At 36.6% G+C, this 15742-nt stretch overlaps 1 protein-coding gene across 1 annotated transcript in view; it reads right to left on the bottom strand.

Moving 5' to 3' along the window:
* ARHGAP42 (Rho GTPase activating protein 42) overlaps window positions 1-15742 on the bottom strand; it is a 166795-nt gene that overhangs the window by 99308 nt on the left and 51745 nt on the right. Inside the window, exon 3 of the mRNA XM_086481749.1 lies at window positions 9038-9099. Coding sequence (XP_086337875.1) covers window positions 9038-9099 — 62 coding nt within the window. The remainder of the gene's footprint in view (window positions 1-9037; window positions 9100-15742) is intronic.

Below are 15742 nucleotides of genomic sequence, written 5' to 3'. Positions count from 1 at the left end.
TGAGCAGTAGCAGGCGGCTTTCCAGCTAACTCCTCATTTCACACTTTTACTGAAGGGAGGATTTAATCTCTCTGTCTCTTGATGATACTCTTCAAAATTGAGAATGGCAAGCAATCTCATTTTGTGAATGTTCTCTCCTAACTGAAAAATGCTGCAAAGTAAACCAGAAATTTTCAGAAATGTGGCCATGCATTACTGTTTTACTGACTGGTTTTCAATAATCACTTCCTAATCTTATCACAGTCATTGCTGATTAGTCAATTAAGAACTGTGAAGAACATTACTAAGGAACCAAGCCAGCTCACCAGGACACTATAAAAATCACGGGACTGCTAACAGCAAGCTGTTAAATCTTTTAATAAAATGCTTCATAGACCAAAGATTAAGGACTCCCTGCAATCATTTTATATTGTAATAGGGAACAACCATCCTAGCACCTTCCTAGTCAGATATCCGTAGGGAGCTAAACGCAAATACAAGCAACCCAAATATAGAAAGCAGGAGAAACTGTAGTGGTTAACTGAATCAATTACATTATTCTACAGTGTAGTACTCCTGCAACACACATTGTATTTAAGATGAATGGATCTTCTTCATTTCCATTCTTTGCAGAAAACTGAAGAGCAAATACTATAAGGACACTAACTATCAATGCCTTCTTACTAAGACCTTGTATACTATTTGTATAAGATGTTATAGGTACATGAATGTTAAGAAGTATTGTAAAAAAGGACCAGAGCTAGTAAAGCCCCTTACCTCCACTCCCCTTTCCTTTCCCGTGGAACAGTTGTCCCAGGTCCTACTCACAGTCTCTTGGCCCCATCAAGACAGACAAGCACTCCCTGTTTGATACCAGCCACCAGCCAACACAAACCAGCAGAGATCAACGGAGAGAGCTACACTTTCACACTTTTGATAAAAAACGTTTACTACAAGAAAATAACTATGTCACAATTCAACGCTATGACAACTACCTTGGAAAATAGCAAAGACTGTCTCTAAAAATAGTCAGATTGCTTTCTTCCTCAACTAGTTAGGTACATGAGGCAGCAAATTATCTAGGACCTGGCTGAGCAGGACAGGATGCAAAAGGCCTTGCACATGCTACATTTCTTCACTACAGACATTCACATCAATAGGAAACCACAATTTCAAAGGAAAAAGAAAAAAAGTAAGAGAAAGTTTATAAGAGAAAGTGTAAAACACGAACAGTAGGTTTTCTGTTGACTTCATCATCATAAAACTCCAAGTAAATTCTTTATTAATGGCATCGCTCTGTCATGGCAAAATTATTCCAGAAGTACATTCTGCAAAGTTAAAGAAAACAAGGACCTATATTTTCCATCCCAGATGTCAACAGGTGGACAGTACCATGGATGCAAGAGGGACCAGTCACAACTATATTCTAGTGAAATTAGTTTGATCTTTCAAATATTATCATAATCAAATGTCACAGGATGACTTCAAGATTTTTCTTCGTTTTCACAGAAACAATGGAACAATTTCTTTCAAAGAATGAAAATTATTAGAAAAATTAGAACTACACTTTAAAAAGATTAGGAATGTACCAAGTGTAAAACTGAAAAGTAACACGTTCCATATGCATAAAAAGTGAGAGTTCCATATGCATTCCTAGACGCTATTATTTGGGAAAATTTTCAAAGCTGACACAGTGTCATCTGGAAGAGCCTGCTAATGCTTTGTACTAAAAGTACCCATAATTTTATCTCCAAATTGTCTGGCCTAGTATGTGTCTTTTATCTGGGGAAAGTTCGAAAATGTCCATGCATATATACAGATGTTAACCTACATTAATGATAACAGAATGTGAGCTGTTTACTTTTATTACCCTGTATTTTTATTTTCTTTTAATTGAGCACAAATGCTAAGAAACATTCACTGAACACGAATATTTTTGTATTTGAGTGGTGCAAAGACAGCAAACAGGATTCCTTCTAGCTCAAGACACAGCAAGGGGGAAAGCTGCATTGTGAGTTCTCCCTCAATAAGAACACACCAAAGGATCACGTTGCAGGTCTGCTGTCTAGGAAGCCTGCATGAGAGAAACATGCCTATAACTTCTTGATTTCATTTATCAGTTATAGTGGTCACAAGTAACACCTGTAGGCAAGTGCAGATAGAGTTCCTACCTTTTTGATAGCAATTATATCAAAGAAATTACTGTTGTCTTGACAGTAATCCTGGCCCAAAAAGTCATCATTTTCCTTGAGTGTACTGAAGTGAGGGGAAGGAGCTCAGAGAAAGTCAGGGCCAAAGGAATTATTTTTCCAGCTGGATCACTTCTCCAATTGTGTTCACTATACAGTCACACAAACACTTGTACCAACACAGCAGGGAAGACAGGACATTTTCTTAAAGGGTCCAAGAAATACTCTAAAAATAAGCAATTAATATGAATACAAAAACATTCTTCCAGGTGTCACTGAACTTGACTTGAGTTACCTCACAGTTTTTAAGTTACAGTAGTTGTGACACAAAGCTGACTCAGATTTGGGGCAGAAAGCTGGTTCTGACAACAACTCATTAATTAAAATTGTCTGTAGCACAGCTCCTCCAACCATTCCAGAGCTAAAACACAGCTGAAAACCATACACTGCTGCTGACTACATCCTCTCTCTTCTGCAGTAACTTCAAGGCTAACAAGCAAAAGCCTCAACAAAATAGTATTACATATTTCAAAAATTATAATTCATATTATATTATGTAAGGTATTGACAACCTATATTTTTGCCCAGAAAAGACAAATGAAAAACATAAGCAAAAATTATTCTGTAAACTAAAATAAACGGAATAAATTAGCATCTTCCACAAAAATTGAAGATTCACGCAAATTAACCATCTAGGAGGCAAAAATTCACACATGTCCTCAAGAGAAACATATGCACACACTGTCAATAAATTAATTTTCAAATATCTGCTTAAGGTTGACAATATCTGAAAAGTTCCCCTTTCTCTCCATAGACTCCATAATGTTAGTCTAGACTGGAAAAACATAGATGACTACAGCATACATGCAACCAGTTTGGGATCTGAGAGAAATTCCAGCAGGATGAAAAGGAACCAGGAAGACAGTGGGGCTGAAGATACTATACTAAGCTCTCCAACACTAGGAAGTATTCATGGCTTGTCCAAAGACTTTCAGGAGCAATGTACACAAAAAAAGGGATGAGGCAGCAACCACAAATCTCTGCACTCTGAGGCACAGCTGTACTTAAATGTTGCAGATTTGGTTTTCTTCTAGCAAAGCAGCTACCCTTTGGAGCTCTTAGAAGGAGACATTTCCCCAAACCAGTCCTTTAGATCCCAACTTCCCTTGCTTAGAAGGCAAAAGAGGACTAGGACATAATCTGCTGATACATTGCCCTACTCTGCAGACCTGTCCTGTCCACTTCCAGGCATGAAAAAATTATGCTGGTGAGGACACAGAGATTTGGCACCAATACATCTAACCTGCACACAGAATAAATTCCCTGGTAATGTACTCGGTAACAGAAGAAAAAAGGATGAGGTGGGTTTTTTTCTTTGTCTTTTTCAGTCATTTCTCAAGGTATTTACAAATGGCTCAGATCAGGAAGTGGAGCAGAAGAGTCTCCGATAAAAGGCAATGGGGGAACTGGGTACCAAGCAGGGTTATATGACATAAATGTTCAGTTATATCTGAAGTAAGACTTGAAACGTTTGTTTTGGTTAGGAAGTAAGACTGACAACTGTACCAGCAAGAAGAAAAAAAAAAACAACAAAACAACCTCATTTCAAGGGTGGAAGCGTTGACCTGTTGCTGAAGACTAGTAGGTCTGATCTGCCAAAAATTTTAAAGAATGCCGAGATATGTCCTTGAAATTAATGAATACCAGTCCTCCAAATAACATTGATCTAATTTATTTGAACTAAAGCTACTCAAAGTGTCCTCCTTGCAGAAAGTCTCTCCTCATCCTAAGCCTCCAGGTGTCTAGCCTTCCTTTTTGCCTATCTCTGTATCTTTTCTAGTCTACATCATGCTTTCTGACCAGAACTGCAGATAGCAAGTATTCAAAATGGGGGGCCACCAAAAAGGTTTATGAAGGCATGCAATTTATTTTCAGTAATTTTCCCAATGATTTCTAAAACTTAGCAAAACAAGAAAATAATGAAACCATTCAAATCAGTATTTTCCTATCTTGCACAATTTCATTTACCAAAGACATGGTTTTCTTCTGCAATTAATATTAAATATGCAGCCTACTATATCTGGGGTAAAAGGAAGAACAGCAGAAATAAAGAAATGTAGAAATAATTTTTATAACAAGATAGAACAATTCCATTCTGATTTACTGCTCCTTGGTCAATAGAAAGCACAGTTATTTAGCAAATGAGTACTTCCATATTACTAGTCTGATCACAAATTCAGAAAGTCCTTCCAAAGAAGTTAGGTTAACAACACAGTACATGCTACCTTAATTGGCCAATAGGGTATGTACAAGCCATCTTAAGTGTAAGGAAAAAACCCAACTCCCCAAAAATCAGCTCTGAGGTGCTTTTAAATTAATTTTAAACAGTAAAAAGCGGGGGTGGGAAAAAACCCTCTTATTTGTGGTGTCGTTCTGTTAATTGCAATAATATGCTTTCAGACAGACTGCAGTCTCAAGGTGGTTTTATGTGATTTTATGATTTCTCCCCTTTATAAACTGAGTAATAAGCAGCACCTGTGGATAGAAGACTGCTTATTCTTCTGATGGAAACTGTAACCCACTTCACACTATAGGGAAAAGGTTAATTCTGTTCAACAACATGCTGTGTCCTTCGGTATCTGATTTTATGTACCATTCCATGGATAACTGGTTCATTTATTTTTCTTCTAGTGCAGCTTTTGAAACTGAACATTTTGATGCTTTCCCTAGAAGCAGATAGCATCAGACCCCTTGTGTGAGGGCAAATACAGAACCACAATGAGAACATCCAGTTAATACAAAGAAAGTCCACAACAATGAGATACTCTCTGAAGCATGAAGATTATGAGATACAGAGAGACAGATGTTAGAAAGAAAAATATTCATCAAGCACAACTATCCACTTTAGAATTTTTGTACTATCCCCTGAAGTATTTAATATTGGTCAGGAATTCAAAGTAACCATACACATCTCACTGATTCACAATGCCGGAGAGAAAAGCTCTGGGACCATTCATTGCTCGCCAGTAACCCATAAAAACTTTGGTAAATAGCAAGGAATGCAACAGTCAAGAGCCTATTTCAGTTCAGGATTTAGTAACTCAGAAATAATCAGTTACATTCAAGATAACAAAACATTCAAGAGAACACATTCAATGCTTCAAATTGATAGGGGATATCAAGGAAGAGGAAACCAGTAGCATGAACCAATTCATCTATTTTTATGTCAACACAGCATAATCCTATGAAAGGAAAATGAATTAGTATTTTATATCACTCCCAGTACATTTCTCTTTGTTATGAAGTTTACTAACAATATCAAATGAATAGGAAACATAAATAATGCATGAATCTCTAAAATAAAATAGCATTATCACTTACTTAACAGAAACAATGTAAATTCAGCAAGAGAGGAAGGAAATTATTTTAAGTAAGTTCCCTTGATATGGATCCAAATATTCACATGAAATTAAATTATAGCATCGCTATTGTTCCCTAATAAACACTGGGAAATAGAGGTCATTATTTTACACTCCCTGGTGGCTTGTTGCTGAAGTCATTGGAAAGGCGGTGGGGATGAATCTGACTTTTTATCCTATTTACACTACTTGTAAAACCCAAGAGTCAGATCTGTTTGGTTGGGATTTTTTTAACACACCAACTGCATCATTAAATTAACACCACCATGAAACGACAGTTATCAAACATAAGGCTGTATATCATAAAAAGATGCCTTACGAGTTACTTTTTCCTTTATTTGCTTTTCAAGGGGAAATGCTTGGTGCATGACCTCTGTTTTTTCTAAGACTACTAGTCCATTTTCTAGCTTCAAGAAATAGAAGACAAGGATAAAACAGACTTCTAATAATCACCATATTATTGCTGTTGCAAATAATAATGGCTGCAAAGCTTTATTCAACAGAATATTTATGTGATACACAGTTTTATCTAACCTAGAACTTCAGCGTTTTCCCCAGTAATACTGTTCATCCTGCTTCATTAGCTTCTTCTAAAGAAAACAAAATTAGTTCCTTTCAGTTCTTTATGCAAGAAGGACAGAAAACTTGCTAAGCACCTCTCAAACTATTTCCTTGACCATTTAAAACACTTGATTTACACATCCAGTGGTTAAGCACTGCGACACTCTCTGCATTCACCAAAACAAAACAAAAAATGACTTATGAAGAATTTAATAGGCATCAGATGGTGATATGAAATAAGTTGGTGATATGAATACATACTTTCCATATTCAAATCTGATTCATGCACTTATATGCATACTCATAAATTAATAATATAAAATTCAAGGCAGGAAAACAAGATCATTAGCTGGTAAATAAAATTAACATCTGTTGTTCCATATTCCTGTACATCCAGGATTTGCTGATGCAATATTGTCTTTTACTGCCACACCTCAAGAATTATAAGTTGTAAATGGTATGATGAATTGTATCCATAAAGAGTCTCAACACTGACTAGCTGTTTTTCCTCCAAGCCTTCTACAAAACATTAAACAGAACAAGCTTTTATTTTTTTTTAACCTTTTGCACATTTTCTCTTGTTACACAGAAGTAAAGGAAATCAAATTTTTAAAGACCTGCATGCCCTGCCTCAAGGTTTCCAGTCAGCTGAGAACTTTTTTCTAAAATCACTAAACTGCAAATTGATTGGCTTTAAGTGCTTCCAGCAGAGGAATCAAAGTGTACACATAATGCTCCATACTTCCTCAGAAATAAGCAAAAAGTTTGAAGATTTCACAGTTAAATCACAACTTTGTCAGGCAGAAAACTCTTATTTCTAGCAATCTGTTCAGCACATAGCATGGTGCACTGATCCTCACTGATCCTGTATTGTATGATGGCATGCAGAAAACTGCAGTAAGAGAACTGGAGAATAAAAACCAAATTTGACAAAGGTGATACTTTTAATACTTTAATGTTAATAATAATTAAATAAATTCCACCAACATGCAGATCAAACTTTTTAAAAATAGAGAAATTCTAAGTTTGATGAATTTTCTTATTCAAATATCTACCATGATAACGGTGTCCTCGATGCTCTCAGCATGAGCATTCAGTTTAAAGAACAAACAGAATTTTTCAATTCTATTTCAAACTCAGTGAAAAGCCGGATGCAAATGATTTCCCATCAAGTGTAGCTTCTCTACACATGAATACTATTTGCCACTTTGTTTACACTGATTTGATGATTGCATTCTACTACACTTACAGCCATTTGCAAAATATTTTTCTGTGAGACTGAGATCCCACCCAAGTCTCCGACCCTGCATTGGGATCCAACAGCAGCTATACAATCCATGGATTCCCACTGAAGTCATACTGAAATAGAACAAAAAGTATCTTTCTATCCATCTGTTCTTTTTCACTTAATAAAATTAATGTTTTTTCCCCCTTTTAGTCTAACAGCCTTCCTACAAGACTCAAAGTAAAATGTTACATAGAAAGATCAAATCATAAACCATCGAGAGGTCAGAAACGTCTAGAAGTGAAAAAGGGAGTGACTCTGAGGAAAAAAAAAAAAGAAAAAGAAAGAAAGATAAAATAAAGGGAAATTATGTATACATATTATGAAAGACTAGCTAGTTTGAAAAATAAAACCTTCACCTATTCATTGCTTTTCCTGTTTCTAATAGTTAGCTCACAATGATCTTTAACCTAAACTGGGAAGCTATTAATTTGAAATATTGTTTAGCTAAGTAATAATAAGTGTTCTGGTAAGTGTCTTTTAAGGTGGTAAGTAGGGAACAGTCACCTCAGTCTCCCATCTACCCCAGAAAAAACATTTAGCACGAAGCAAAAACATTGCACTTTAACAGGTTTAGGTGATATCAACTATGCAACTGTACCATATAAATGTTTATGATTTTAATACTTTAAAATATTTATGTAAACAGAAATAGGAGGAGACTATTCTAATTCTATGGTTATTTACTCCTATGAACTCTATGTAAGCCTCTTTCTGGATTAATAAATTTGCTCCAATCTGAATTAGAAAATCCTTTTCCTCACCTCCTTAAGTATTCATAAGAGGAAGTAAAACCAGGACAGACGTAGTCATTGGATGGATTTGAGCCAGTTAAACTTTCACAATATTTAAAAATCCCCCTACTGAGGTTAATCCTTACCTCACTTCTTTAATAACGATTGACTTCCAAGGAAGAAAAAAACCTAGTTTCATTGCTTATGTGGAAATTTTTTTAAAATATTTGTACAAGAATACACTTAAAACTTCTTTAACAAAGCTACATCTGAATAGAAATATAAATTAAAGGATACTGTAGATTCATTAGTATGGAAACAAAGGGAATAAGAATACCATAACAAAGGACAAATCTCACAAGTCTGATCTCTATTGTATTTTGCAAGAGTTTCTCAGGGGTGATGAAATTGGTTTCTCTTCTTACCACTTATTTATCATATTCTTAGATTACTAGTGTACATTCACTGGACAACACTGTAAAAGTATTTAAATATAAATACAGATCTACATTTCCACTATAAGCTCTTTGTTTACACTTAACTTTATCGTTGTGCCTTGTGACTAATAAGAAAAGATAGGGGAACTAAAAGATACAGCAGCAATCAATTTTGGGGGGGTGAGCAGGGCGGGAGGAAATTGTGAGAAAACAGTTTTTCAATTGATGCAAAAGTACTTGTTTGAACAGTCCATCAAAAATTGCTGCAGTCTGTACTAGCATTTTTCTGCCTTTGCAGAATTTAAAGTGATTCTTATCAAATACTTACACATATAAAAAAAATTAAAATAGCATTTCAGGAGGAATAGGAAAAAAGTATACTATTTTATACAAAATGAGGCGCAATGCAATGTATTATTGCCAGCAAACTTACCAGTCGTCTCCTCTCCTCTTCAACAGCAATCAGGAGCCGAGCAAACTCTTTCAGTGACTGGGCTGAAAACAAAGAAAAATAACATCGTGGTCAAAATTACATTTTAGGACCAGAGGAGCCCATTATCTCGATTGAAGCTGTAGTGATAAGATACTGTTCTTATATACTACTTCAATGAAATCAGTAGTCATTAAATGCACAGACTGAAGTAAGCAGCAGGTCAAGAGTAGGTAAAAAAAAAACAAAGGAAAAGAACTTGAGTCTTAAGTTTCATGTGTATTTACAAATAAATTTTTTAATGGAATATGGCAAACTGATTTTCCTGAAATACGCAAAGATCAGGCTCAAAACTAAGAATTTTACAATCAGCCACAAGATTTACTTTAGCACACTAGAAGCAGAAAGAAACTGCAAAGGGAAAATATTGTTGAAGTACAGCAACGAACATTTGCTAGACCTACGAAAAAAATTAAGATAAAAATTTAAAAGTTAAATTTTAGAAGAAATGCATTACTTATGCTAACTGTTTAGATTTCACAGCTCTTTGGCTCTTTGGCTTTATGTTTTACAAGGACAATCTCTCAGGTGACGAGAACAGATGACATTTATAGGCAAGCTTTGAATTCTGTTACAACTGTGAGAGAGTCTTCGCTTAAAACTGCCTTCAAATATAAGTCAAAGGGCTTAGTGAATGTCAACAGAAATATAATAAAAGTCTTAACCCATAAAAGAGGGCAAGAAAGGGGAAAACGTTCGAAAACCTCTTAAGGCTTCATTCTCATGTAAGCAAGCAGTGCAAATCTCTCTAGAAAAATCTGTCTTTCAGTTCATATTACTTTCTCAAGGGCATGTGGGTTATTCAGAATTCAGCATCACAGTTCCACAGACAAAAATGCCAGAGAAGAATCATGTGAGAGAGATAAGTAGCTCTTTTGACTTTCTCCTGATGTGTCTAGCAGAAATTGCTGCCAATGACAGGATGCTAAATTTCACGGTTTAAAGCTCTGATCTCAGAATATATAAGTCCTATAGCTTCTCACAACAAACTTGAGGCAATCTAAAACATCTTTTAAAGAGGAAAAAAATATGGAAACAAAACTTGCAGAATTTCTCAAAAGAACAGGCTTGAAAAAGTCTTCATAGTTAACCAACATAGACTGATGAGGGTACGCTAACAGAACTCATGTCCTTTTAGCTATTTTTCCATCTTAAGTGTTTTTACAAAATGTGTCAGTCTCCAATAATATGGCATCATCCCCTCTCAAACTCCCTGAAAGATTTAAGGAAATAAGCACATTTTCTGGAGGATCTGCTGTGTTCCAATACCTTCTGAGAGGGAACTGGTATCTAGCTTGCCTTAAGTGCCTGGTCATCATTCATGAATTGCTGCTTAGTTTTTGTACCATACCCAAATAATTTTTATCCTTTGTCCCAACTGTACCTTGCAGAGGACACCCTTGCATTCTTCTTGCTCTTTTAACTTCTACAGCTGAAGAATACCTTGCTGTTTGTTCTCAGTTCTTCTACAAGACCTTATATAGTATACTTTTTGCAACTGTAATGATATACCTGCATATCTTGACCTCTAAGTCATTCTTTGCTGACAAATTCTTTTTTCCTTATTATTACTCACAAGCTCTGTGTTAAGTCCAAACACACCCAGTAAGTTAAATGTCCATCCAGTTGGGTCTTGAACCTTTTCCTTTAATATTTTTCTGTGAGAACACAAAGACCAGCAAATTTTGCCATGTTTTACTTAGAAGAAATTCTAAGCCTCCTGCATGAACTTCTGAACTCCTTGACTCAGGCTGAGTTAACTGAGCCCTTCAGTTACTGACTTTCAGTTACTTACTAGCTCAGCCTTAATCAGAGTAAAATTTTGATATCAAGAACTTCGTTTGCTATCCACTGAATTAACTTGGTCTCTTAAGACTCAGCTCATAATATCCTATCTGTCAAAACCAGGTAAAGAAATAGATGATGAACTGACTGGTTAAGTTAGCTGGTAAGAAATCTGTTGAATGTTATGTTCAATAATATCTACGTGCCCATTATGAAATCCTAAAAACGAAATAAACAATGAGCCAAACACACATGGCCAAACTATTTCTTATTTTCACACTGACAGCCCCCAAAATTTAACAAGAAACCATCCTTGCCTGTAGAAAACAGGACAGAGTAAGTTGTTCATCCCTTCCACAGGTGTCAGAGTGATTCTTTACCCACCATTAAAAAATAATAATCTTTTCAAATGAACTAGATAAACATATTGTTTGAATTTTCTTACCTATTCAGGGAACTAGGATGCACTCTAGAAAAACAGATAACATTATAGTAAAGCCAGCAAGAGAAATCGTTTCCAGATTATTTCAGTGAAATAACTGGTCATTTTTAACCGCAAGATAATGTGTTACTGAAGTCACACGGTAAAACTCCATTCCCCCTCCTTCTTTTCACTTTCTTACTGTGGAGACAGTCACAATGACAGATCTATTTCAAAGAGAAATGATCATACCAAGCACTATATCTCTGTGAAGCCAGCAGATCCAGAACCTACTGAAATTTAAGTTTTCCCTATCTGTATGAAGCCTTATGGCACCCTTCACTTAGGTTTCTGGTCACATCATTAAAACCATCCTTAATATAACAAAGGCTCATGAATTTTTTTTTCTTCATCATCTGCAATAAGGAAGTTAACACTTTACACCTTTCTGCAGCCAAGCACAAATACTGCCAGTTCCTAGCCCTAAAGTAGGGGCAGGACTTTATCTAATTCAAATAGAAAGTGTGGGGGACAGGTAGGTAAAAGCAATACAGTTGTGAAGAAAAAAAATCCTCTCTGGTCAGGCAATATTCAGCATTTTAGGAGTAAAAAGATAGTAAAGGAAGAACAGCAGGAAGCAGAAACTGGGCAGAAGAATGACTAGAAACTGTGAGGATGAAGGAAAAAAAAAACCCAAACAACCCAGTTAAGAGAAACTTTTGATTCATCCTCCTAATTTCAAGGCAGAACCAGAGGGGATTTTAGTTTCAAAGTCGAAACTTTTGCTTAGGATTTAAATAAAACCAGGACAGAGAAAGAACTACAAAAATATGTTCTGTAAGTGTGCAAAGCAAGATTTTCCTCAATGTTTAATACTAATATAAAGGTACTACAATGTCACCCATACAGTGCCTCAGTCTTCATCTTCTCTTCCTTGCTGCCTCACCTTTGGGGGGATTATAAAGGTCAAAGTCTCACTAAGAGCACAGAACCTACACTCTTCAGTAGCCTACACTCTTCAGTAGCACTACAACAAACCATTCCCCTAATCCTAGAGACACTCTCATTGCGGAGACACCTTCACATCAATACTGACTACGCTTCCACTGCCCAACACCCACGTCCACCCTTTTTGTGCCAGTCAATGCCCACGAAGCCACGGAGCATCCTTTCCCAGCTCAGAAGGTGCACAGTGAGACCAAGAGCATTGTGTAACTCAGACTGTAATGAAGGATGCATGCCCAGTATGCAGTCAGAGATCAGCAACATGGCATCTCTGGTGACCCCACTGGTTCTTCTGCCCCAGCAATGGCACCACGTAACATCAAAAAATGCTTTACCACTGCCAGCTCTCCTACAATACCAACGAGTATTACAGTACTACTGAATCTTTCATGTTATTAAACCCTTCTTCCCATACAACCCCCACTCAGTCTGACCTCATTAAAAACCAAGATCTGTCCCCAGAGAACTTCATCTGTGCTGGAAGCTGCAGCGGAAGGTGGTAAAGGGAAGGCAAGACAGCCCTTGATCCTTTTTTTTCCAGCATACGCTTCACCCTTCGTCCTCCCCTCTTTTCCCACAGTCCCCCTCTGGCTGCAAACAGGTCACAGCTTTGGCTCACTGGGCCTGGGCCGGGCAGATGAAGGAATATGAAGCAGAGAGCTCACTGTGGGGCATCAGGCTGCCCCGGGACAGCTCGCACACAGGGCCGCCCGACAGCCCTGGAGAGCTGGGCAAAGGCATCATGCCCCTCCACAACAGGGCCGCTCCCCCCCGCCCCTCAGGATTTCAGCACGAACTCAAGGGACAGGGTACACGCATTCTGGATTCCCAGCTCTCAACTGGAACCAAACAAATATTTCGTCAATAATAATCTGAGGGAGTTTTGTGTAGTTAAAAAACAGATTTAAAGTCGGAACCATTTGTGTCAGATGTGGCCCACTGCTGTCTCTCAGAAAGCCTGGGCATTCCATGCAGGCTTCGCCATCTTTTCTTACTAAGGCTGCAAATTTTTTTTTTCTGCCCTTCTTTTTAATCAGAATAGACACAGAAGAATTAAAGTGAACTTTGTAAATACAAAGGCGGGAGGGGAGGGGAGGAAGAGTCAAGCATTTTAGAAAAGGAAATGTCATGGGAATGTGCTGATAAGAAACAAATTCTGAAAACATACCAATAATATAAAGTGCAATATGTAACCTGACATATTAAATAAAAAGGTATTTTTAATTATTTTCAAAAAGGATTATTGTTGTTGGTGGGCTATTTTAAGTAAAACAAAGTGCTGCCTTAATACTTTACTCTAAGTCATTAGAAGACACTAGCTTACAAAATCCAAATAGTTTTATAGTCTGCTTTTTATTTAAGGGCTATTCAAAGGCTTGTAAGATACACTTGGCATCATAATGGAAATTATGCCTGTGAAAAGCAACGCCCAACAAGTAAAAACAATTGTATATGTATGCAGCTGTACACTTGTGGTCTCATTCATCACAAGCAAAACAGGTCACCAGCTGTTTTCTCTAGAGTGCTCCAAATCGAACAATAATTTGCTGCAAAATTTCCCTTGTTCAGGAGAAATAGCTCCCATTACTTTATTTAAAAAAACCCAACACCCTCATTAATTTTAAATGAAAAAATCTTTGAATTAATTTGGTTCATAAGGAAGCAAACTAACAGTACTGACAGCTTAAATCTTAATGGTGTAGATCAACGCTGTCTTTTTTTTCCAAAAGATGCATGTGTTTCATTTGGTTTTTCATCCCTATAATCTCAAACACACAGTACAGCTCCACAAACAACTATACTCAGATAGTCAAGAGAACTGAAGCTCAGTGTAGGACTAAGTGAGCAAGGGAGAAATGAAAAAGGATAAAAATTTATTTATCTGAATTTATAGAATACATTATTAAAATATGCCTCATTTATGCTCTAGAATTCTGGTTTACTGCATTAAAATCAAATAATAGCAAAAAACTCATGTACTTAATAAACTTTATGACGTTTTTGTTACATATTTGTGTAGAGAACATAACATCATAGCGCATCATGCCTACAGAGATTACTGAAGCTACGCTATCAATAATTAGCTTAATACAAAAGAGCACAGTGTTACACAGTACTAATATATGTTACACACAATAGGTATGATGCCATCTATATTTAAAGAGAAAAGGAAAGCAATGTATATGAAAACTAGTAGTTTTACAGGGCCAATACTGAATTCAAAGACATAAAGCCAAGTTTGGGAAGCAGTGTTAAACCTGAGATAGAATGGAAAGTTTACCATATAAAAATAAATGTTCTCTTCTGCAAAATGGAGTGTTGGTTTAACTTATACTTACATGTGCAGTCTTAAACAATGCATAGGCAATTTTTAAATACTCTAGAGTACACTAAACAACGTTTTATAGTATTCTAAGCAGATATCACCACTATCTTCAGAAACATGAATGCCAGCATGGAAAAAATATACATACAGAAATATGTAACTTGTTCTTACAACATCTTGCCATATAAGAGGCAAAAATGTGCAAGCCTGCCAGAGATTTCCTTAGATCTTCCTGATCTAACTGGGGAAATGCCAGGACTGTGCTGTACATTGCTCCCGACACACTCTGGCAGGAAGGTCAGTCAAGTACATCCTCTCTCCAGAACTGGTCCTATCTAGCACAGACATACTACAGCAGGCTCTGAATTCATGCTTGAGCACGAACTTCAACTACAGCCGCCAAGGGAGTTTTCCCCAGTAAGTAATACATTACCAAATCAGAATTCAAGATGGACTTAAGACCCATAAGGAAATTTCCTAAGGATTAATACTTGTTTACTAGACTTCAGCGACAAAGTAGAATAAATGAGTGCTGGGAAGGCTAGGACAATACACTTTCTTTTCCAATTCTAAAATGAAAGTAAATATATTATTAAACAGTTACTAATTTACAGATGTATTTCCAGAGGTTTTAATGGCTACCACTATTTGTAGCCACAAATGCTATTTCAAGCATTTTTAAAAAACAAACAAACAAAAAAAAAAACCCACCAAAAAACCAAAACCAGAACATCAAATAATATTTCCATCCTTCCTTCTCTGGCTTTAAGTCATTTTGAAAAAGTACAGGGCGGGTGGGAAGTAAGACAAGGGGAACAACAGACGGTTTCCTGATCAGACAGAAAAATCACAAATTTCAGATTAACACTGACAGGCCACCACAAGCATCTGGAATAAAGAGACAATAATCTGCTTTCTCATTACTTTCTACCTAACAAGAATTGTGGATGTCATAAAAGCCACAAAGGATCTGTAGTCTACATCTGAAGGTAACTAAACTGGATGTCTCAAAACATCACCACTATGGCAAGTTTTCAACACGCCAAAATGTAAATCCGAAGGAGGACTGTCTTGAAATACGGCTTGCAAAGCCTCACACTCTCTTTGTCCT

This window comes from Leptosomus discolor, chromosome 1 (assembly GCF_034619465.1).
Source record: "Leptosomus discolor isolate bLepDis1 chromosome 1, bLepDis1.hap2, whole genome shotgun sequence".
NCBI lineage: Eukaryota > Metazoa > Chordata > Aves > Leptosomiformes > Leptosomidae > Leptosomus > Leptosomus discolor.
The sequence above is the reverse complement of the archived record's forward strand: the minus strand, read 5'-3'. Positions and strand labels throughout refer to the sequence as shown.